General features: G+C 39.9%; 1 protein-coding gene across 1 annotated transcript in view; it reads left to right on the forward strand.

Annotated features, from left to right (window-relative positions):
• GABRA2 (gamma-aminobutyric acid type A receptor subunit alpha2) overlaps positions 1-23,024 on the forward strand; it is a 55,131-nt gene extending 32,107 nt beyond the window's left edge. The window contains exons 4-9 of the mRNA XM_054383283.1: positions 5,192-5,412; positions 6,605-6,687; positions 9,579-9,722; positions 10,485-10,637; positions 19,950-20,152; positions 22,716-23,024. Of these exons, the coding sequence (XP_054239258.1) occupies positions 5,192-5,412; positions 6,605-6,687; positions 9,579-9,722; positions 10,485-10,637; positions 19,950-20,152; positions 22,716-23,024 (1,113 nt within the window). The remainder of the gene's footprint in view (positions 1-5,191; positions 5,413-6,604; positions 6,688-9,578; positions 9,723-10,484; positions 10,638-19,949; positions 20,153-22,715) is intronic.
• The last annotated feature ends 767 nt before the right edge of the window (positions 23,025-23,791 follow it).

Below are 23,791 nucleotides of genomic sequence, written 5' to 3' on the forward strand. Positions count from 1 at the left end.
TAGATTAAATGCTTAGACAAAAATGACTGAAGTTGGCAGGCAAAAGCAGAAATAAAAGGCTCAAAATGAGTTCCTCAAATAGAGGAAAATCATGCTACAATTCCCTAGAAATCTACCACATATTCTTTATAGTAATAAAGGTCATATCTATCTGGCAGACATTATTTCTGTATTTAAAAAAGAGTACATAATCCTTTGAAATGCAAGGATGGGAGAGAGTTTCAGTTTTTTCCAGGGTTGTTAAGGGTTTTGATAAAAAGTAAGCAGAAGTGCAGTGCAGTTTCAAACCACAACCCTCCTTCATAAGGCAGTGTATTCAGAATATTTTCAAGAATTCTGTTCACCAATGTGTAAGATTTGCACCTCCCAAAGACCTGAAAGTAATTTCTGGCCATCAGTTATTTCCTTCCATGGTTTGTGTTTTGTATGCATCAGAAGGCAAGTTTTGGAAAAGAAGAAATAGGTTCAGTTTATATTGGGTGTGTTGTGAGATTTGGTGTTAGATACACAGCTAGGGAAGGTGTTTACAGAGCCTGAGTAGTCAGTGTTTGGAGCAGTCAGCATTTGGGAATGCTGGATTTTTAAGGAGAGGAGAATTGTGTCCTTGAACTCATTCAGCAGAAAGACAGAAGTAGAAAGTCAGATGGAGATGGAAGAAAGATTATTTGTCCTGTCTAGTGTATAGGCCTAGATAAAGCCATGCCATCCAATGGTGTACTTCAAGAGCTATTTGGGTTTTTATTGCAGACTAAAGTGTGTTAGCCCCTGTGTATGCCATTGCCTCTATCCTTAAACCTGTCCTGAAGTGACCAAGACAACAAACTAATGATTTGAGAGCTACAAGGACTGAAGTCCCTTGAGCGGGTACAAAATGATTAAGGGACTAGAGCATTCACTTATGAGGAATGGCTGAGAGACGTGGGGGTGTTTAGTCTGGAGAGGAGAAGACTGAAAAGGCATCTAATAAATGTCTATAAATATCTGAGGGCTGGGTGTCAAGAAGGAAGGGACAGCCTCTGCTCACTTGTGCCCTGGGATAGGACAAGGGGCAATGGATGGAAGCTACAGCACAGGAGGTTCCACCCCAACAGGACAAAGAACTTCTTTACTGTAAGGGTCACAGAGCACTGGAACAGGCTGCCCAGAGGTTGTGGAGTCTCCTTCTCTGGAGACCTTCAAGCCCTGTCTGGATCTGTTCCAGTGCAACCTGTGCTAGATTCTATGGTCCTGCTCCAGCAGGGGGGTTGGTCCTGAAGCTCTCCAGATGTCCTTTCCAGTCCCTAACATCCTGTGATCCTGTGATTGGATACTTCCACTATAAAGTTTTTTTCAGCATTCACTCAAAAGCTAGTTCCAAAATCTTAGAGAAAGTTTGATAAATTAAAATACATGAGTTCAGAAAGAAAAATCACACATTGCCTTATTGTAGATATGACACCAAGAATGTGTTTTTTAAGAACTAACATTAAGAAATTGCACTCCTGTAAAAATAAATCCTAACATACAGCCCCTCTGTGAGCTAGGTGAGATTTAGGTCTATGAATCTTATGTGTTTATCTTGGAAATGAATTTCTGACTGTCTTTAAGGAATCAATAAAAAGATGTATGTTTTATTTCCCTTTCCTTAGGGTTTAAATTTTTGTGTTTGCCTTATGAAAGTTTTATGTTTTACAGCATTTTAAATTTGCTGCTGTGCTTATGTCTGTGTGTGAGTTAGTAGTTTTAATGCTGGTCAAGGAAAAGGCAAACTTTGTCTTCAGAGAACTGACTGAAAAAGACCTTTACAAGTAGGGAATGAAGAACTCTGAATGGAACTATTCACTGAAAAAAAAAGTGCTGTGTTCCAGAGAGTGATTAATAAAATGTTTGGTCTGCTCCATGACCATACCACTTGCTAATGGACACTCACAATTTTTGAGATTTTTTTGGAACACTTCCATCTTTACTCCAGATGCAAAGACTGCCAAGATCTGCCAACCATGAGCTGAGAGGATTAGGGAACACTTTTTGTTGTTTGAACTTTTCTCATGCAAATCTAACCTTAGCAAAAAATCACAGCTACTGTGTTGTGAGGAGAGATTGCTTATACTTAGGTCAGACAGAACTTGTCCCAGAGGTACTAATGTCTTTTTTTTTTTTTTTTACTGTTATGCACAACAACTGCTTATTAAGAGAAGAATGAAATTCCTTCACCATTTTATTCTTTGGTCAAAGAATAAAATGGTGAAGGAATTTCACTCCGGGCAGAGACGTGTAACCAGCAGGACAAGGGAGGTGATTCTCGCCCCTTACTCTGCTCTGCTGAGACCCCACATGGAGCACTGTGTCCAGTTCTGGTGTCCCCAGAACAAAAGGGTCATGGAACTGCTGGACTAGGTCCAGAGGAGGGCCACAAAGATGATCAGAAAGTTGGAGCACTGCCCCTATGGGGACAGAATGAGAGAGTTGGGGCTGTTGAGCCTGGAGAAAGAAGGCTCCAAGATCTTACAGCAGCCTTCAAGTACCTTAAGGGGCCTGCAAGAAAGCCAGGAAGGGACTTTTTACAAAGACTTGTTGTGATAAGACAACAGTGAATAGATTGAAGCTTGAGGAGGGCAGATTTAAACTGGAGAAAAGGAAGAAAATCTTTAGGGAGAGGGTGATGAGACACTGGCACAGATTGCCCAGGGAGGTCATGGATGCCCCCTCCCTGGAGGTGTTCAAGGCCAGGTTTGTTGAGGCCTTGAGCAACCTGGGCTAGTGCAAGATGTCCCTGCCCATGGCAGAGGGTTGGAACTAGATGATTTTTAAGGTCTCTTCAACCTAAACCATTCTATGAATCTCTGACATAAGTCCTTCTTATCACTGTACTTAAAATTTCATGCCAGATGAATACATATTTGAAAGATTGTTTAATTTTACTGTGTTTAAGTCCAGCTATGAAAGTATAAATCAGTAGGAAGCATTTTCTGGTCTAGGAATGATCCCAGGAATCCTTTATAGTTCTGGAAGTATCCTATTGTGATTTTGTAGAGATACTGCACTATGTACTAGAGAGTGGTTTGCTAATGTCCTGAGACAGCACAGACTTTCTTATATATGAGAATATTGGCAGGTTCTGTGAAATGACTATCAGGTATTGATTGAATTATTAATTATTACTAATTGACCTCTTTAGTTATAGTTATTAGAAGTATTAATCGAATTCTTTTTTCTTGACTCCAGATTTGCATTTCTAACAGAATGCTAATCTTGCATGGAAAGTAAACATCATACAGCATTTACCACAAAGGGGCACATACATGGAATAAGAAGTAGTTAAAAAGTATTTATGCTGATAAATGCTGGGTTTGTGACACTGGTAATATTGAAAATACTTTCATAATTTCCTTGATTTTAATTTGTTTTGCAAAATAATCATCATAGGGATTTGAAGAATCATAAGTAGAATGCATTTATCTCAGGAGATAAATTCACAGGACCAGTGAATATAACACTGGGATGCAAATGGTATGGATTGCATTTTGCTCTTCAAAATCACTCTGTAAATGGACCAGGACAAGTTTAATTTCATCTCTGTGCTTTGGTTTCTCTTCAAACAAAACTGAATTTCCAGTACTGCCTTTGAAAAATGCAGTGAGGTCTGTAGAAAGATATTTAAGAACTATCTGAGATTGTATTGGTGTTGTGCTGAATGGAAAGAGAAGGTGCTCATGATCTTTCACACCAAGCCTTGGTTTATTCTCTGTTTCCATCTTCTAAATGAGGTGGGCTGCAAATAAAGGTTTCCTGCATGGATTGGCTGGAGAGATTGGAATTACCTGTGGATCAGCAAGAGATTTATCAGAGAGATCCTTCAAGGCTGCAGCTCAGTTTCGTCCCTGCTTATTTCACTTCCTAAGTAGTTGCCATGCATCAGATATGATTTTTTGGGGGGCTGAAATGTTGCTGTTTTGATTTAGTGGCATTTCCTGTCTGCTTTCTTCCTGGTTCATGCTTCTTGTAATTATTTTTTGATATGTTGGACGACAGTGAAGAAGCCAGAACCTTTGAAATTGATGGAAATGTTACAACAACTTCAGATTTATATCCTAATCATTCATGTGCAGGGGTATTTGTCAAAGGAAACTGTAGGACTTATCACTCCTGTTGAATTTCAGTGGGATTTCAGTGTCTTACTCCATCAGGATCTTCTTTCCACTTTTTTATACCTCAAACATCAGTCTCAACCATACATAGCAATGATTTATTGGCAGAGATCTTCAGACAGAAACCAGGAGGAGATTTTTAGGGCAATTTTTTCCCTTTGAATTACCCAGTATTTCTAGCCAGATTTCATATAAACCCCCTGCTTCAAGCACTTTTCCTGCTGCTCCTGATCCTCCACGATGTTATATCTTGTAATTTTCCCTGGTCTGCAGCTGACCAGATGGATAACTTGGAATTTGTAAACCAGATTTTAAGGCACACGATATTTAGCAAATAAAACAACATATAACTCAGCAAATCAAACAGGAGAGTGGAATGTGATCTGTCATAGAGAAATGGGCAAATTGCTTGCCTCTGGCAGAGATGAGAGACAAGGATCAAAATTAATGCCAAAAAATACATGTTTTGGAAGGGCATACTTTTGTATTTCCCACATATATTTACTAAAACATTATTAGAGCTAGTAGCAACTGGCATTAAAGAAACCCAAGCAATTAATTTTCAGTCTATTGTAAAGCTTTAACGTGTGTTTGAGTGACTATAACCTTCATTAGAAAAATGGCAAGTTTTAGTGTGGAAATGTAGGATTTGTGACAATTGTGCTTGTTAGGTTAGTTTGTGAGTATTCCCTTACAACACTGACAAAAGAGCTCCCCGAGCACCTGTCACAGTTCTCAACCACAACTGCTTTCTATCCCTTGTTGTGTGATCCTGCTCTGGCAGGGGGGTTGGACCTGATGATCTCTTGAGGTCCCTTCCTGCTATACTGTGATACTGTGTGCATCAGGTACAGAAATCTAAATACTGGAAACGTTAATCAGCAATCGGGAAGGAGAGCAACAAGTTGACTCCCTGCTCATTATTCTCAGTATGATACAATTTCATGTGGTGGGTGGTTGGTTTCCCTTGACCATTTTACCAAGGGACTTTTTGCTTTGCTGTTTTGAGCCTCACAAAGGGTGTTTCCCTGTGTCACCAAAAGCCTCTCTTTATTTCCCGACAGGAATACACAATAGATGTTTTCTTCCGTCAGCGGTGGAAGGATGAGAGATTAAAGTTTAAGGGCCCCATGAACATTCTCCGATTGAACAATTTAATGGCCAGCAAAATCTGGACCCCAGATACATTTTTTCACAATGGGAAAAAGTCAGTGGCTCACAACATGACAATGCCAAACAAGCTTCTCCGAATCCAAGATGATGGCACTCTCTTGTACACCATGAGGTAAGTCTTCTGCTCTCTACTCCAGCTTTTACTCAGTGTGATTTTCCCAGATAATGATTGAATAATGTCCCAGGAGGACTCTCCTTTGTTTCAGAAAGAAAGCTTGGAAATGGTGCTTTTTGCTTCCAGTTCTGTTAAAGTCTTTTGGTTGATTATGAGCTAGATCAGTTTTCTTACATGTTCCTGAGTTTTCTACCTCTATTACAGCACCTAAACTCTCAACAGCATCTCTTAAGCCTGATTTCTGTACAGCACCCTCTCCTTTCTCCCCTCTCCTTTCTCCCCTCTCCTTTCTCCCCTCTCCCTTCTCCCCTCTCCCTTCTCCCCTCTCCCTTCTCCCCTCTCCCTTCTCCCCTCTCCCTTCTCCCCTCTCCCTTCTCCCCTCTCCCTTCTCCCCTCTCCCTTCTCCCCTCTCCCTTCTCCCCTCTCCCTTCTCCCCTCTCCCTTCTCCCCTCTCCCTTCTCCCCTCTCCCTTCTCCCCTCTCCCCTTTTCTCTTTCCTTTCTCTAACTTTTTCTTTTTGATTTTTAAATTAAAAAAGGGAAAGAAAATCCTGGCCAAAACTTTCTTCAATCTGTTTCAAAATAATTTTAATCATATTAATCTCTATATTTGATAGGAGGAAATTGCTGGGATTTTTTCAGCAAATGAGGAAAACTGAGTGCAAAGTTAACACGCTGTCATGCCTGTACATAAAATAAGAATCACAACATTCACTGAGAATGAGTTAGAGCAATCTTTGAAAGAACACAAATGTTATTTTTTTCCCCCTACATCTTCCATTCAAACTGTGAAAAAAAGAGTGAATTCAGAAAACTGTGGAGCAGTCTTTTGTCAAATTAACTGCATTGTATGTGCCTCTGTAATGAGCCTTTGAGAGCTTTATAATCACACAGGTACCTCGGGATATTATGAGAATAAAATGACTGTTCTTAACAACCTGCAGTTACATAATTTATCTTTTCATTTAAATGGCCTTTGCTGTAGTTTCGAGGTCAGCTCTTTCAGGTTTTTTTGATGTGATAAGTCAATGCCTTCCAAAGGAACACATAAAAGGGAAGAAGCAAGAGCTGATTTAAATTTTAATTAGTTTAATATAGCATTTCAGTTTCATCTCCTAAATCAGCATGAACTCTGTTCATTTCCGTGGAATTGATTTTCTTGTCCTTCTAACTGACTTAAATGCCTTTTAGGCTTACAGTCCAAGCTGAATGTCCAATGCACTTGGAGGACTTCCCTATGGATGCTCACTCATGCCCACTGAAATTTGGCAGCTGTAAGTATGTAACAAGAAGTCTGGAGTTTGACTGGTCAATACCTAACATTGCTCAGCATTACTCTGTTTCAGGAAAACTTTGTTTGAAAACACAGGATGGTACTTTAAAAAAAAGTAAAATTCTATGCTGGCACAGCAAAATCTCTTTTCTCTATCAGTGTTGTGTCTTCTAATGTGTTTTAAAGCTTTCTTGACTCCAGTTCCCAATAATCACTATGCACCTTATCTACCACTGTGCTGATCTGCTTTTAATCCCAGCATGCAAACCATATTGATGAATGCAGAATTGGGTGCACCTGGCCTGTGTAGTATTAATGAAGAGCAGATTAAGGATTTAAATGAATGTTTGTTTTCACTTATTGAAACATTTTTCTCTTTATTGTTAATGATGCTGTGGCTCTTACATTCTTAGTCAATGAAGTTAGTAACGAATGGCTTCTTGTGATAAAAAAAAAAAAATCACTCATGTTATAGACAGGTGGACATTGATCTCACTAGTCTTATTTTAACAGCAGCATAACTTCATTTTCCTATAATACAGCCCTGATTCTTTTTATTTGTGAATTAGTATCACATCATATTGCCTACATTTTGTACACTAAAAGGGGTTCTTTTCTGCTTTGGCTGTAGCCTGTGTTCCCTGCTGGGCCCAGGAAAAAAAGGATTTTGTTTTGTTTTTTGAGGAAACTGGTTGATACCTTTACATTCTGGCTGATCTTACATCAATTACAGCCACCACAGGTTACAAAACAGGTGATGTGCTGCCACTGAGGACATTATGAACCAGATGAACATTGTCAGAGCACTGTGCATGCTCTCTCCAGAACCCTGACTTACCCTTTTCCTTGGAGTTTGGAGCAAATTAAATCAAGCCTATTTTGGACAATGTTTCCACACTAGAGGGAAAACTTAGCTATGGAAATACAAAATCATTTGATTTAATAATATTTCTGTCATGAAGCCTTTCCCCCCCCTTAAATATTATATTTGAAATACATAATACAGCTTAACTAACCCACATCAGAGAAGCAACTGAAATCAGCTCCTGACTAATAATGTTTACATACATGTGCACAGAGAGGTATGTTTGATTTATAAGGTGTGGGAGTTAAAAAGCCTCCTATGTAGCCTCAAAACAACTTAAAAAACTTGTAATGATGAAACTGGCACTTTTTAGGCTAAGAGGCTACTTTATAGTATGATTTCATTTGCATTCCTAAGTTGGAAACCCTTCTGACTAGGTGTATTAGACTTCATGTAAACAGTTTCTTTCTACTTTTTTTTTTTAAATCTCTGATTTGTTTTGATGAGTGCTCCTTCCCTTACTAATTTGTTGTTTGTTATCTTCCCATGGTTTCTGGTTTTCTAGCAGACAGGAGAATTCAGACTGTGAGCAAAGTGATTTTAGAAAAGCTGTTTTTAATTTCCCCCATAGTCAACCTGTGGTCCAGCCTATGGGCACATCCAGGAGACTTATTTCTGTGCATTTTGAAGAGCTTCACACTCATTTTATCTCTTTACCTAGAACTCATTTCTAGACCTCTTTCATCTTTTATTCTAGAATTTGAATGATGAATAGTGATAGAAAAAAATATGCAAGAAACTCAAGGATTTTGGTTTATCTAAGACAAGTCTGCCAGTGGTATATATTCATCACAGCTTTTCATGTGCTGCTAATCTTACACTGCTAGGAAGATTGTTGACCTGGACAGATGCCTCAATTTTTTATTTTTGGTTTGCATACACAAAAGCCAATCTGAATGTATTGGAGAAGCTGTAGCTTTCGATAGGTTGCCTTTCTTTATCCTTATGAAAAAGTCTAACCAACACAGGAGAAGATGGGCACAAATCAAATGACAAATGGCAACACTGCTGGTTTGCATTAGAACAGAGGTCTTCTTGTGGGAAGCTGGAAAGATAGAAGGGAACTGTTAAAAATCTGTGCATGCTACTCACTTGCTAGATCTTGCTAGTCATGCAGGTATGGCTGCTTGCATGAAGAAGCTTCTTTCTGGGCCTCCAGACATTTCTCAAATGAAAATGTTTACAGCCCAACAGACATGTTGCTTTTCTTTTTTTGCTTCACTACAATTATGGTTATAAGACTTAAAATGTAATGAAAATGAACACACATCAGTGGTTTACCTTTTTCCTTTCATTAGATATTAGTAAGGTAGTGAAGTGGAAAAACTTGCAGGACAGCCTCGATTTGTTTCATTCTCACTTAGTGGAGAGGCATTGATGCTATTTAAAATACAGTGTTGATTTGCTTTCACTCTAGTTTGTTTTGACAAACCCTAGGCTAAATTTGCTCATGAATGCACTGGGAGCAGCCTATTTCATGTCAGCATGTCCCACAAAAGGATGCCACTGAGTGACATTTAAGAGGGTATGCAGGGCAAGGCACAGAGCCACTACAAGTTCGTGAAAGGCATTGTCACAGCATTTGGCTTCCCATATTTAGGTGTGAACTTCAGCTAATAAAATGCTTGTGATACACTCTTGAAGTGCAAAGTGAGGACAATGGAGAGTGAGGACAACACTGTTTTGTGTCCTAAATCTTGCAAATTGTTCTTTTCATGTGGGTTACCATGATTTTTAGGGTGCATATAGCAATTAATCTCTAACAAGTGTTTTAACAGTGTAGAACGGATGCTTGCAATTTAATAGAAATAAATTGTGCTTGAGATCACAAATGAGTTCCCCTTTCCCATGCTGCAACAGGAATTTACCCTGCACTGAAGCTATGTTAAATAGACAAATGTATTTGTAACCATGTCATTTAGAGGTTTTTGTTTCTGAAAAACAAGTAGCTCTTTTAATTCTATGAGTGTTGATGAAAGCCCTTTAATTTAAATTACTGACAAAGTAGTTTATTTTATTTCCCACAGATGCCTACACAACTTCAGAAGTGACATACATTTGGACTTACAATGCTTCAGATTCGGTGCAGGTGGCACCAGATGGCTCAAGATTGAATCAGTATGATCTTTTAGGCCAAACAATTGGAAAAGAGACAGTTAAATCGAGTACAGGTTGGTAAAAGATAAATCTGATGAAGAAAGCACTCAGCTGTGAAGACCATGATCATTGCTGGTGGTGTTAGAAGGCTACTAATAAAAAACTGCTGTGAAATGTGAGATATCAGACATGGTCTCTTACTGTTTGGTACAAGTAACACATAGCAGCACTTTACTGGTTCTTTGGAGTTAATAACTGGTGTTCACAGAGGTGAACTTGTCCCCAGTGACTCTTTTTAATGTTGTCTGGAGCTCAGTCTTGAATTCTAATGTTTGTAACCCAAGGCTGGTTTCATTTCCTATGGTAAATGACAATGTTCATCTATTAAATGGTGAAGTGTGCAACCATTTTTCCTTCCATTATGTTTTTGGCATTAAGCACTGAATTAGACTCTAGACTGTGTTCCTACATGTGTCAGGCTGTGACGGACCCCCCTCTTCTGGCTGCAGATTAAGTTCTCAGGGTGCCTTTGTGTTAACACAAAGAGTTGCTTTCATATAGAAGCCTGCAGGACTGAAGTTCTTATCAGGACATACAAGAATTCCTTTAAGTTCCTGACTGCTGCTATTTCCTGGAGCTCAGTGGAAATAAGATGTAGCTGAACTGAAAAACTTTTTTTGTCTGCTGTAAGGCAAAATAGTTTATACTACAAAATACTTTCTGTGCATTTGGACCACATAAAAATACCAGACTTTCTTGTACCAAAGAAATGGACTTTCTAAGATGATAACATTTTGTTTCACTGTTTTTTTTTTTTGTTTGTTTGTGGCACCTAGGTGAATATACAGTAATGACAGCTCATTTTCACCTGAAGAGAAAAATTGGATATTTTGTCATCCAGACTTACCTCCCCTGTATCATGACTGTCATTCTCTCTCAAGTGTCATTCTGGCTGAACAGAGAATCTGTACCTGCCAGGACAGTCTTTGGTGAGTACACTGAATAACATCAGCTTTCTGAAGCTGTTAGGCAGCTTTTCTGAAGGCTGTTTTTTCATTCTGGTTACTGTGTTTGTAGAATGTGATGCCACTAGTCCAAACAGCTCCCAGCTGCAGATTATGGATCTTGTGAGAATCCCAAAGGTTTTGCAAATTGGCACATTCAAGAAAATTATCCATGTGTCTTAGAATCATAGAATGGCTTAGGTTGGAGGGGACCTTACAGATCATCTACTCCAATCACCCTGCCATGGGTGGAGGACATCTCTCCACTAGACTTGGTTGCCCAAGGCCTCATCCAATCTGGCATTAAACATCCCCAGGGAGGAGGCAGCCACAACCTCCCTGGGCAGCATATTGCAGAGTCTCACCACCCTTGTACTGAAGAACTTCTTCCTGACATCCAGTCTAATCCTACTCTCCCTCAGCTTCAAACCATTCCCCTTTGTCCTGTTGCTAGACACCTTATGGAAACTCCCTCTCCAGCCTTCCTGCAGCACCCTTTCAGGTATTGGAAGGCAACTATAAGTTCCTTCAGGAGTCTTCTGCAGGCTGAACAACCCCAGCTCCTTCAGCCTATCCTCATAGTAGAGGTGCCCCAGCCCTTGGACCATTGTGGCCCTCCTCTGGACTTGCTCCAACAACTCTGTGTCCTTCTTATGAGGAGGACACCAGAACTGGATGCAGTATTTGAAGTGGGGTCTCACAAGAGCAGTGTAAATGAAAAGAATCATCTCTCTTGACCTGCTGGTCATAATCCTTAACTCTTTTAAGAGGAAAATATTTTCACAGGTTGGAAAAAGATTATTGTGTTTCTATTTAAAAAGTAAATGTATATTACTTTCTGCAGTGTGTTACTTACCTTGATATTACCCAGACATTCTGGTCCTTGGTAGATGAACTCATTTCAAAATATATTTGAAAATTAAATTACATTTTATTTTGTAGAATTATTTGAACATCTTAATTTGTAGAATTATTTAAACTTTGCAGGCTGCACTTCTTTAAAAGAAACCCTCTTCTGGGGATCTGGACAAAACTCTCACTAATTCAAACTGGAGTGTACTCTAAAACCAGCAAACATCTTCAGCAGTTCAAAATACTTAATTTGTCTCCTCCAATAAGGTTTTGCTCCATATTAAAGCAAAGTAACAAACATCTTCCTTACATAACTTTAAATCCTTTTGTTTGCTTTTAAAGAAAAAAAAAAAGACTAACAGAACCAAAAGAAAGCAATTTCTGTGTGAATTCAGCCATCAGAAATGCTGCATAAAATCATCTGATTAGTCATCAGCAAATACCATGCAACACTTCAAAAAAATAGGCCAAACATGATGCACAGCAAAACATTTGCTGGCTCTCCTGGTAGAGAAAATGCCACACAAAGTACTGTGGAAAAGTTGCAGGTTAGAATATGAGCTTTATGGGAGTCAGGTGAAAGGGATCAGTGCTTTTATTTGGACTAGGATTCTGCCACGTTTGCCTGGGCAGTTATCAGGCAGATTTGGGGGTTGGATTATTTTTTTTTCCCCCTTTTTTTTTAACTTTCTTCAAAATTGTTTCTCTGAGCAACCTGATCTAGCGTGAGGTGTCCCTACCCATGGCAGGGGGGGTTGGAACCTGATGTCTTTGAGCTCCCTTCCAACCCTAACAATTCTATGGTTCTATGAAAATCTTGGATGAATTTGGCCAATTTTGCTTATCAAACTGCATGTTTCTTTTTTCCAGCCTTGCAAGTACACACTGTTAAATCCATCCATATTTTTACCTTTACCTTTTTCTGTACCCCCTCCTATATATTTAGGCCATTCTAACTGCTTTGTCCAAAATAAGTCTCGGATCTTCTCTTCCAAAAATGCACTTTCTGTACCTGTGTTGTCCATAACAGTACCACACTACATCAGTGACAAGGCACTGGGATAATTTTTTCTGGGATGTTGTGTCTCTTCCTGAATGCATCTTTCTTGCTCATATTTTTTTGTTCACTTTATTATTCTTTTTTTAGATAAGTACTTTATTGGGTTACTTTATTTATGGGGTTACTTCACTGGGTTTTTTTTTTGTTTGTTTTTTGTGGGTTTTTTTTGTGGGTTTTTTTGTTTATTTGTTTGTTTGTTTGTTTGTTTAAATAAGTGCTATCTCCATGATAGCCTGCTGCTTTATGATGATCTTAGAGGTCTAGCCTGCTGCTGGACTTGATGATCTTGGAGGTCTCTTCTAACTTGATTGATTCTGTGATTTACATCCCTGTGAGTTTAGCATAGTATGGATAATGAACAGTACCCTCTTTCAGGATGTCTTGAAGGAAAGTAGGTAGAATGGCCTCAAGAACAAAACCATACTGCCCAGGAAATCTGCTTGAGAGCTCCCAAGTCCTGGAAGGGACTAACTACTGGAGCAGTGTCCCTTTCAAAGAAACATTCTCCTAGTTATTCAAAGCATCACTTGGCATTTATTACTTCATGTTTGAAAGGAGTTACTTTTGTTTCCCCTTTCTACTCTCTCACGTTGTAGTTTCAACTTCTAGGTTAACATTAAGGGCTTGGTATAATGAAGCTTCTTTTCTAGTTGAGCTCTTTAATCCCTTTCCTTATGGCCTCTATTTAATATTGTTGACCTAAGCTATCCCAAATGAATGATGGCATAATGTTATATTGTTTCAACCTTGCTTTAAATTATTGGGAGAAGGAAGTTTGATCATCATTAATTAAATAACTCCTGAATGTGTTTTCTCTAGCAGATAAATGTGAAAAGCATTTGATTGCATTTTTAATGAAAGGAAATAAGGCTGATTGGTAATGCCCTCATTTAGTGCAAGATTACAATCTCTTTCATTTAGTTATGTGTTTATTGTTACACATTTGGTGTCAGCAGTATTAGCAAAACTAATCTTGTGCAGCTTATTGAATTCTTGCTTGGTTTTTCAGTGGGTCATAACATTGAGAAGCATCACATATATTTGAATAGCAGGATTAGATGCAGGTGGCAGAAAAATCACAAATTAGTTTTCTTAGTGTTATAGTTACCTGTGGTTTTCAACTCACACAGAGTAGGAATGAGAATCTTAGATTGAGTATCTATATATCATCTATATCTATATCATCTATATCTGTTTCACCTATATCTGTTTCACCTGTATCTGTTTCACCTATATCTATATCTTCTTTGACACCTGAAGCAGGCAAGAACAAAAATGAATAGCTGTATTATTTTTTAGTACATTGTCCAAGACACAGAACTTTAAATTCATGTAGCTATGTTCTTTTGCCAAGACACTGTGATCATCCATTCTTATGCTTCATTCTTATCCCTGTGTCTTGCTAGTTATTGCTTTAATTTTTCTCTACATATATCAATTAATTAATTTATATGTTGAAGCAAAAAGCCATTTCACAGAATCACAGAATGTTAGGGGTTGGAAGGGACCTCCTGAGATCATTGAGTCCAAATTCATTGGCAGAATCACCCAGGGTAGGGCAGAATCACCTCCCTCATCCTGCTGCTTTCATTGCTTTGGATGCAGCCCAGCACACAGCTCTCTTCTGGGCTGCCAGTGACCATTACTGGCTCATGGTGAGTTTATCATCAACTGACACCCTCAAGTCCTTCTCCTTGAGACTGCTCTCAAGCCACTCCTCACCCAGCCTGTATCTGTGCTTGGGATTGTCCCAACCTTGCACTTGGCCTCGTTGAAGTTCATGAGATTGGCTTGGGCTCAGCAGTGGCATAATGATGTGCAGCTTTCACTGGAGATGGGGTAAATAGCACTTGCTGTTCAGCTTTGGAATTCACTTGGCTGGCAATTGATGGGGAACTGTTGCATTGCTTCTTACTGGTATGTACAGGAAAGCAACATGAGCTCTGACTTCACAACAGCTTTGTGTAGCTTAACTGACTGACTAGATGCAACTTCTCTGGAAATAGAGTATGTCATGGTCACAGAATGACTGAATGCCAGGTTGGAAGGGACCCAAAGGATCATCTGGTCCAACCTTTAGGTGACAGTGGAGTTTAAATGAGATAGCCCAGCACCTTGTAGAGCTGAGTGTTCAAACCGACCACTGTCCTTGACCTCTCATGCTGTTTAAAAAGACATCTGGCCTTTTGTCTTTTGGTTGGGGAATCTTTTTAAACAAAACCAGTAGACAGAGCACTTCAGCTATTTGCTACAATCTTTCTCTTAATGGTTGTTGAGAATTATCTCCTGGTGTCTAAGCAGGATCAACATACTCCCAAATAATACATAGGCATTGTGTAAGTGAAAAAAAAAAACACAACAGCATGGTGTGTAGCCAGATGTTTTGGTAGAATACTTTCAAATTACACTATCACCAGAATCTGTAAGCTTTTGTTTAGACCTCCAACTGTTTACTCTTGTAGTGATAAAATGAAATAGTAATCTGTGTCTTTGTAAAAGGGACAACAGGCTTGTCTTTCTGCTGTTGTTTGTGTTTATAAATCTATTCAGTTTTAGAGCAGGTTGAGCAGTCCAATTACCTAACAATATGTGTAATTACTGTAAAGAAGAAAGAAAGAGTGAAATAATAAAGCAATGGAATTAGCTTTCTAATTTAAAGGGAGGAATAAAAAGTAATTTATCAGTGCTTTTGTGGTACATTCTTCAACAATTATGTGTGTATCTTTGCAAAGAGCTGTGATGGAAAGATAAAATAGTGGAAGGAACAGCATGAAATGGAACAAAGTTTAAGAATTTTGTACAATTTGCAAAGCTGGAGGACCTCTTTTGTTACAGCAGTGTCCTTTGGTAACTCGTTTAGGCCTTTCATTTTAAAAAGTGATGTCCACATTCTAATGTGAGAAGGCTGGGACATGACTGAGTTGATTAACACTTGTTCAAATTAGAAAAATCAGTTGATACATAAAGATGTGTGGCCAGCAGATCGAGTGAGGTGATTCTTCACTTTACTCAGGTCTGGTGAGACCTCACCTGGAGTACTGTGTCCAGCTCTGGAGCCCTGATGGAGCAGGTCCAGAGGAGGGCCATGAAAATGATCAGGGGGTTGGAGCAGCTCTGCTATGAGGACAGGCTGAGGGAGCTGGGGGTGTTCAGCCTGGAGTAGAGGAGGCTCTGGGGAGAACTAATAGTGGCCTGTCTACAAGAAAGGTGGAGAGAGACTGTTTACAAAGGCCTGGAGTGACAGGAGAAGGGGCAATGGCTTCAAACTAGTGAGGAGCAGATTGAGATTGGATGTTAGGAATAAGTTCTGTACCAAGAGGGTAGTGGAACACTGGAACAAGTTGCCCAGGGAGCTGGTTGAGGCCCCATCCCTGGAGATATTAAAGGTGAGGCTCAACAAGGCCCTGAGCAACCTGATCTAGTTGAGGATGTCCCTGCTGACTGCAGGGGGGGTTGGACTGGATGACCTTCAGAGGTCACTTCCAACCCAGACCATTCTACGATTCTGTGATTTCGTTAAGAGGTGAAATGAGGATCAAAAAGAACGTATCCCTGTCAAAGAGTAGCCTGACTTTTGCACACAAATATGGGCATAAACCAGTCCTCATGACAGATTATCACTTCATTATTGATGTGCTAGCTCCTCCAGTTTCCAGTGTATGTTTTTAGTTAGGCATTTCTGTTTTTTTCCCCAGTTTGCCTCTTCTGCTGTTGCATGACAATATGTCATGTACTGAGTGATATGAATTGTTTGCTCAAAGTTGGCTGTCTAACTTTAATCACATCTTGAATTGGTATCCATCTGTCCTGGAATCCAAAACAAGACAGAACAAATATAAATTTAGTGCCAGTGCAAAGTGTGGAATTTACAGCTCTGGAGATGGATATCCTCTCTCCAGTGAGCAGATGCTGTTTGAAAAGCAGAACCATAAGAAAAAAATATCCTAGGTAATCACATAGCTCCAGTCTTGGCCTGAATAGATCATCATCATAGTTGAGAGTAGCTCTGGAGAAAGGAACTTTGGTGTATTAATTGATGAGAAGCTCACTGTGAGCTGGCAGTGCTGTGACACAAGGCACTCATGCAGAAGGCAAACTGTGTGCTGGGCTGTACCAAGAGGATTGTGGCCAGCAGAGCAAGAGAGGGGATTCTGCTCCCTTACTCTGCTCTGTTGAGACCCCCACCTCAAATACTGTGTCCAGTTCTGGTGTCCCCAGCCTAAGAAGGGCACAGAGCTGTTGGAACAAGTCCAGAGGAGGGCCACAAAGATGATCCAAGGGCTGGAGCACCTCTACTATGAGGATAGGCTGAGGGAGCTGTTCAGCCTGGAGAAGAAAATACTCTTGGAGGACTTTAGAGCTGCCTTCCAATACCTGAAGGGATCCTATGGGAAGGCTGCAGAGGGAATTTCCCTAAAGGTGTCTAGCAGTAGGACCAGGGGGAATGATTTGAAGCTGATTTAGTCCTTTATTGTAAAGAAGACTTGATAATATTGATTTTTCCAAATGAACTATAATCACAGAATGTTAGGGGCTAGAATGGACCTCAAAAGATTATCCAGTCCAATCCCCCTGCCAGAGCAGGATCACCTAGAGCAGATCACACAGGAATGCATCCAGGCAAGTTTTGATATTCCAGAGAGGGAGACTCCTTAACCCCCCTGGGCAGCCTGTTCCAGTGTTCTGTCACCCTCACAGTGGAGGAAAAAGTTTTTTCCTCATGTTTGCATGGAACTTCCTATATGCCTCAACTTACCACCATTGCCCCTTGTGCTATCATTGGGCATCACCCAGCAGAGCCTGGCTCCATCCTCTTGGCACTCACCCTGCACATCTTTATAAACATGAATGAGGTCACCTCTCAGTCTCCAGCCTAAAGGGCCCCAGCTCCTTCAGTGTCTCCTCATAAGGAAGATGTTCCACTCCCTCCATTATTTTTGTGGCTCTGCACTGGGCTCTTTCAAGCAGTTCCCTGAGGTCCTTCTTGAGGCCCAGAACTGGACACAATATTCCAGATGTGGCCTCACCAGGGCAGAGTAGAGAGGGAGGAGAACCTCTCTCGATCTACTAACCACAGCCCTTCTAATCCACCCCAGAATGACATTGGCCTTCTTGGCCCCAAGAGCACATGTGCAAAGCCATTCTGTCTTCTGCCTGAAGAACAGCAAGTCTAGAAATGCTATAGATTACTAAACTGACAGATGTTAGAGATTCAATTTGCTGTCCTATTTCCCCCCTGCTCAGCTCAGGTACAGTGACTGTGGTAGCTTGAACATCCCTGAATTTAGGGAATGAAAGAGTAAATGAAAGAGCCTTGGCAATTGTCTGACAGTGCCCTGGTTGCTTAGCATTTGGGTCACAAAGTGGTGTGGCTCACTGAACTCTTTTAGAGAAACTGTCAGTTGGTAGCAAGATACAAGATGGAAATTTGTGATGTTTTAACTGAGACTAGAATAGGTCAGCAGTTAATGTTCTATTAGATTTCTGGAGGAGGCAATGGAGCTCCCAGAAGATCAGTTTATTGTAAAAGTTAGGACTTAAACAGACCAGTAACTGTATATATTTACATGTGGATAAGGTCACCTTATCTCTGGAAGACAATCACTTTACTGATGCTTCTCTATAAATTAAAATGATCAGTCTGCAGCTCAGGAACAGTGTTAACATTTGCATGTGATAATTTTAAATGTAAGATAGACTGCCTTTTCCCTGAGGTGCTGAAAATAATTAAGCCATATGTTGTGTAAGCGTTAGGAGAGAAGAAATTCTTTACCAAATTCATTGGCTCCACATTGTCATGCAGCATGGCCTGATAGCTTCCTTTTCACTCTGTGTGCTAGGAGATCACCACAGTGTCACAGGCTGATTCCAGACCAAATCCACTTCTTTAATTTCTAGAGGCTGAAAACCAGCAATTACAGAATGATGTTTGCTAAGGTGTCTGGATCCTGTGTGACTCAGCAGGGTGTTTCTGGTCCTTGTTTTCCCTGCTGCACAGGCTTTTAGAAGCACATCAAGGGAGAACAGCACTGAGGCTGAGTCCACTCAGCTTTGCTCTGACATCCTTTGTAGCACCCTCAGAGATGGAGATGCTTTACAGGAAAGATGGAAATTACAAAGCCTGAGGAGGTCTGAGTAGGTGTAATTGCTGCCTCTCTTCCCTCTGATGCAGTGCTTAAAAATGCTTCTCCCAGAGCAGAAGGAAAATTTGAGCTAGGTCAATCTCGCTGAACCCAGATGACAGATTGGTGACAGTGAAGGATCTGGCTTAGGCAGAGTGACTTTTACTTTCTCTTGGGAAGAATCCTCTTACAACAATTTTTTTATGAGTGTGTAATTGTTGAAGCTGTGATCTGCTCTTACTAATACTTCTGCATCTCCTTTGCCTGCCATAATGGAGTGTAGGTTTGCTGATCAGTGCTGAGCATTTCACATTGTGTTGCTTTTCATTCTGGAGACATTTTTAATGGCATGCCACAAAGGGAATAGTTTAGTTTGTCAAAGTGTGATTCAGCCTGAGGTGAGAAAACAGATTTACTTAAGGGATGGAGACTGCAGTTGTGGCTGTGGGTTTCTGCTTGCTAAAACTGATTCAGAAAAATGGTCTTTGTTTCCTTCCCTCCTATGTATTGTCTTCTCTCTCTCTCTTTTTTTTTTTTCTGATTTTTTTGAATTGTGATCCCTGACTTCCTACTGGGTCTTTATTATGGACAAAGTACTGTGAAGTGTTTGTAATAACTGCCACAGCAAAAGAGCATTCTTCCTGGATCACCAAGTCTTGTTTTCTGACAGACACATAATACACAGTTAGAATGCTCTGGCATTTCAAATCAATATGCTGTTCTGGAAAGGATCCTTGTTACCTGAAGGAGAATTTAACCTGTTTGCATCTTCAGCTGCACCACTGGATGCTTAGTGAGACAGCTACTGGCAAAGAGAAAAGAAATCATTTTTTCTACTAACAAAGACCAGTTTGTGTGGTGCTGTCAGTACCACACCTGAAGCCAGCCACCAGACACTAACATATTCATCATTATTACTGTAATTCTGCAAACCAGCATGATCCCATTAAGGAATTGTTAATTTCATCCCTTACCTGTTCTGACAGTTAAAAAACCCAAAAATATTATCTATCTCCTGTAAGTACACTCTTCAGCTAATTAAAAAAGGGAAGTTTAGACAACAAAATCGATCTAAAGTACTTCAAAGGAAACTCCATATGCAGCCTTTAATATGACCCTGGCAGTTTGCCAAAACTTAGATAAGCAAATTTTCCGTTGTGCTTCACAACCATACCATAAGGATTCTTGGTCTGCATTTTTCTTCACATTCAAAACTGTTGATGTTCTGATTATTGTTATTTTTTGGTTTTGGTCCCCTCACAGGAGTCACCACTGTGCTGACAATGACAACGCTGAGCATCAGCGCTCGGAATTCCCTCCCCAAAGTAGCCTACGCGACGGCCATGGATTGGTTCATTGCTGTTTGTTATGCCTTTGTGTTCTCTGCACTCATTGAATTTGCAACTGTAAATTATTTCACAAAGCGAGGATGGGCCTGGGATGGAAAGAGTGTAGTGAATGATAAGGTAAGTGCTAAGGAATCACGGAATCACAGAACGTTAGGGGTTGGAAGGAACCTCGGAAGATTACCTAGTCCAACCCCGCTACCAGAGCAGGCAGTAGCCCTATTGTCAGTCAGTGGCACTAAACCAGCTGGATTCCATTATTTTGATAAAATTGGCTGGGTAAAACCCCCTCCAAAACATGATGCATTCAATCGAAAGAATGTAGATGTAACTTCTCTCCTGATCAGAAATATATCTGCTCTGTTCTAGCTAGTCTTGGTCTCAATAATCCAGATTTAGTTGGCAACAGTCTTGACTTTTTCCTGACTCCTCAGATACAGCTGCTTATCTGGTTATTCCAAAAATTGAATCCAGATTATACTGGTTGGTGATATTTTTTTATTACTTAATCTGACTGAGTAGGCAATAAGAAAAACGTTACAGAAAAATATCATGTAGATTGATTTTTCGTGGTAACTGAGGCTTAGAAAAACAACTGAATGTGGAAACTATTGATAACAGAATCTAGAGGGTTTGAACCTTTCCAAGGTTCTGGAAACTTACCCTCAAGCAACACTGATTTTTAAACTAATTTAAAAAGCAGTTGTACCAAATTCTGAGTACTTCACCTATGATGTGTTGATGCACTTGAGTGCTGACAAACACAGTCAAGCCTTAATTTTCTGGTATTGCTAGCAGTGTAGGAATGAGAGCGTGAAGAAATTTCAACCTGAGAGAATTTCATACTCTGTGAACAAAATGAACTGGTGATACACCTAAATTTGTGTCAAGCATTACAGCTGAGGATTTTAATAACACAGAGCAAATCTTCAAGCTGACTTCTTGTTTTGACTGATTTACTGTAATATATAATTTTTGTCCTTTCCCAGCCCCTGATTCTACCAGTGGGATTAATTTTTTTTTTTCTTGATGAGGAATATTCTGATTTCTGTGGTTCTCCCTAAAAGAGGACAGAATATGATTTGTTTCCTAGAGATGATAACAGTAGTCATGAAGCAAAGTTTAATTAACTGGTAGCTTCTCACCACTTTGAATGATAAAGCACAATGCATAAGGAAGCAAAGTGTTCAGTTAATGGTAAAGGGAAATCAGAATCAGAAGTTCAATGTTTATAAACCTTTTTGATTTCTGAATGGGTATGAGCTATCCATAGCTGCAGGATCTGTTCCCTTGTGCTGGAAGCAGATGCTGAGTCACTACAAGTTTATCAGCATGTCATGAGTGAAGCTTTTCAGACTGGCCCCTTGCCCTGGCATTGTAATAATGTAGAGAGCCCTTAAAAACTCTCCCATCATCATTTGGCTACTCCTTTAAATTAATTGAACAGCGTGGTCTCATGATCTCAGGACTGGGAGCTGTTTAACAGCTATGTAGTAATTCCTTCCCTGGGAAGGACAAAATGAGACATTTCATTTTAATATTTATCTCTCATCCACATGCCCAGTTCTCTATTTTCTTCAACCTGACTACACAAAAAGCTAACTTTTAACATATACATCTTTACAATGCAGATCTCAGTAATGGTATTACAAGTGCCTTTAAAAAATATGCTAAGTGTGTCTGAAAGGAAAGGATTATAGATCAGTTAGAGTGTTCCTCTTGTGATTTGGTTTGGTAATTTGCTCTTGTTTTTGCTGAAGGCAGCTGTGCACCTAAAGCCAGGCTTACTCTTCACCAAATGAAGAGTTTCCTCTGTGACAGTCATCTGTGTTCATGCTATATGGAAATTTCCATCTAAGTGCTTCAATATGGAATTTATCTCACAGGAAAACAGGTGCAGGGATAAGCTACACATTTGATCAGCTCTTTGTTGCAGTCCAGTCAATGCGAAACAATGCTGAATTCCCACCCCATCCCAATTTTTTTTTCTGTGTGACCCCATCTCCTGAGACAAGATGACTGAGGCACAACATCTAACCACAAAGATGTCAAGATCTGTATATTGGCTCTGAAAAATATAAAGCTGGAGCTAATTTAAACCAAAAGTTGGAAACTGGGTAGATACCCCCCAGTGGAAGTGAAAAATTGGAGTACATCTGTCACAAGAATTCCTCACTCGTGTTCAAATAATAGTGTTGCTAGATTGATGTGGGAAAATATGGCTTAATCTTCATTTTATTACAATGCCAGGTAATCTGTTTCTTTTTTTTTTTTTTTTCCCTTTTCCAGTCCATGCATTCACTCCTTCTAGTTCTTTTAGCAGAGAACATTTTAGAGATCTTGCAGTTCTGTTGTAAGGAGCCAGATACAAAGCAGCTAGAGGAAGACCAGCTCTTTCCCAGTTTTCCTGTGAGAGACCCTTCCTCAGAAAACTTGAGTAGGGCATTTGATGGTAGAAAAGTCCATGCTTTTAGAGCATTCTTATGTTCCCTCTACCTTCTTTTGGGATAGACTGGAAGTGTCTTGCTTTTATGTTTGCATTTGTCAGCACAGGGTTCCTGGTGTTTATTCTAACATGCTCACGCAGACTCATTTGTTTCTTGAATGTTTGAAATGATGTTTTACAAAGTCTGTTGCTGGCAAACACCCATTAAATATTTAACTTCATGCTGTTTTCCAATAGAAAAAAGAAAAAGCATCTGTCATTAAGAAAAACAATGCCTATGCAGTGGCTGTTGCCAACTATGCTCCAAATATTACCAAGGACTCAGTGCTACCAACCATCTCCAAGAGTGCTACAACTGCAGAACCCAACAAGGCAAAACCAGAGGCGAAGCCACAGGAAGCAAAGAAGACATTCAACAGCGTTAGCAAAATTGACAGAATGTCTAGAATAGTGTTTCCAGTCTTATTTGGTACTTTCAATTTAGTGTATTGGGCAACATATTTAAACAGGGAGCCCGTCTTACTTGGCTTTGCACCATCAACCTAAGCGCTGACTTGCACTGAGGACTTCAAGCATCATTCTAATCAGATAGGTTGTCCGCTATGTACAGTACGACTAATAACTGCTAATCTGTGACCCATTATGTACAGAGTGTATATAGATGTCTTCTCTGCGTGTCTCCAAAGGAGGGACACAGTGGTGATTCACGGGTCTGTAAACAGACAGCACCCACGGCGAATACAGCCAGCTCTTGAAAAACAAAAAAGTTCTACCCAGGGGAGTTGTGTTAAACTAGGGTTCAACCAGACAGAACTATATTCTCTCCGTACGACGAACAGAAAGGTACAGTCCTACATAATTAGAGACAGTATTTTTTTAATTTAAAGTTAAAATATTTTTCTATGAAGTGACTAATTCTACTTTCACGAAAGAGAAGCCTGTCATGTAAACAAAAAAAAAGTGTTGTTTTGTTGTTTTGGTTTTTTTTTTTTTTTTTACCAAGAGGTGTGATTATTTCATACAACAGCAGTACCCGTGTACATAATGCAGTACGGAGGTCACCTCTGCCAGATACTACTGAGGCTGACAAAGTGGCAAAAGCTAAGAGTTTCTTACTTCCGTCCTGTTCAAAGCTGTTCATGAACTCTTCTGATTGATTTCAGGGAAAAGCAACTGTAAATCAAATTGCCAATATCAACCAACTTCTGCTAGTGAGCTTCTTATTCTTTCCACTGCTTGCTTTGTTTGATGTGAGGTGAGGTGTCCCTGCCCATGGCAGGGGAGTTGGAACTACTTGATCTTTGTGGTCCCTT

This window comes from Indicator indicator, chromosome 8 (genome assembly GCF_027791375.1).
Source record: "Indicator indicator isolate 239-I01 chromosome 8, UM_Iind_1.1, whole genome shotgun sequence".
In the NCBI taxonomy this organism is placed as follows: domain Eukaryota; kingdom Metazoa; phylum Chordata; class Aves; order Piciformes; family Indicatoridae; genus Indicator; species Indicator indicator.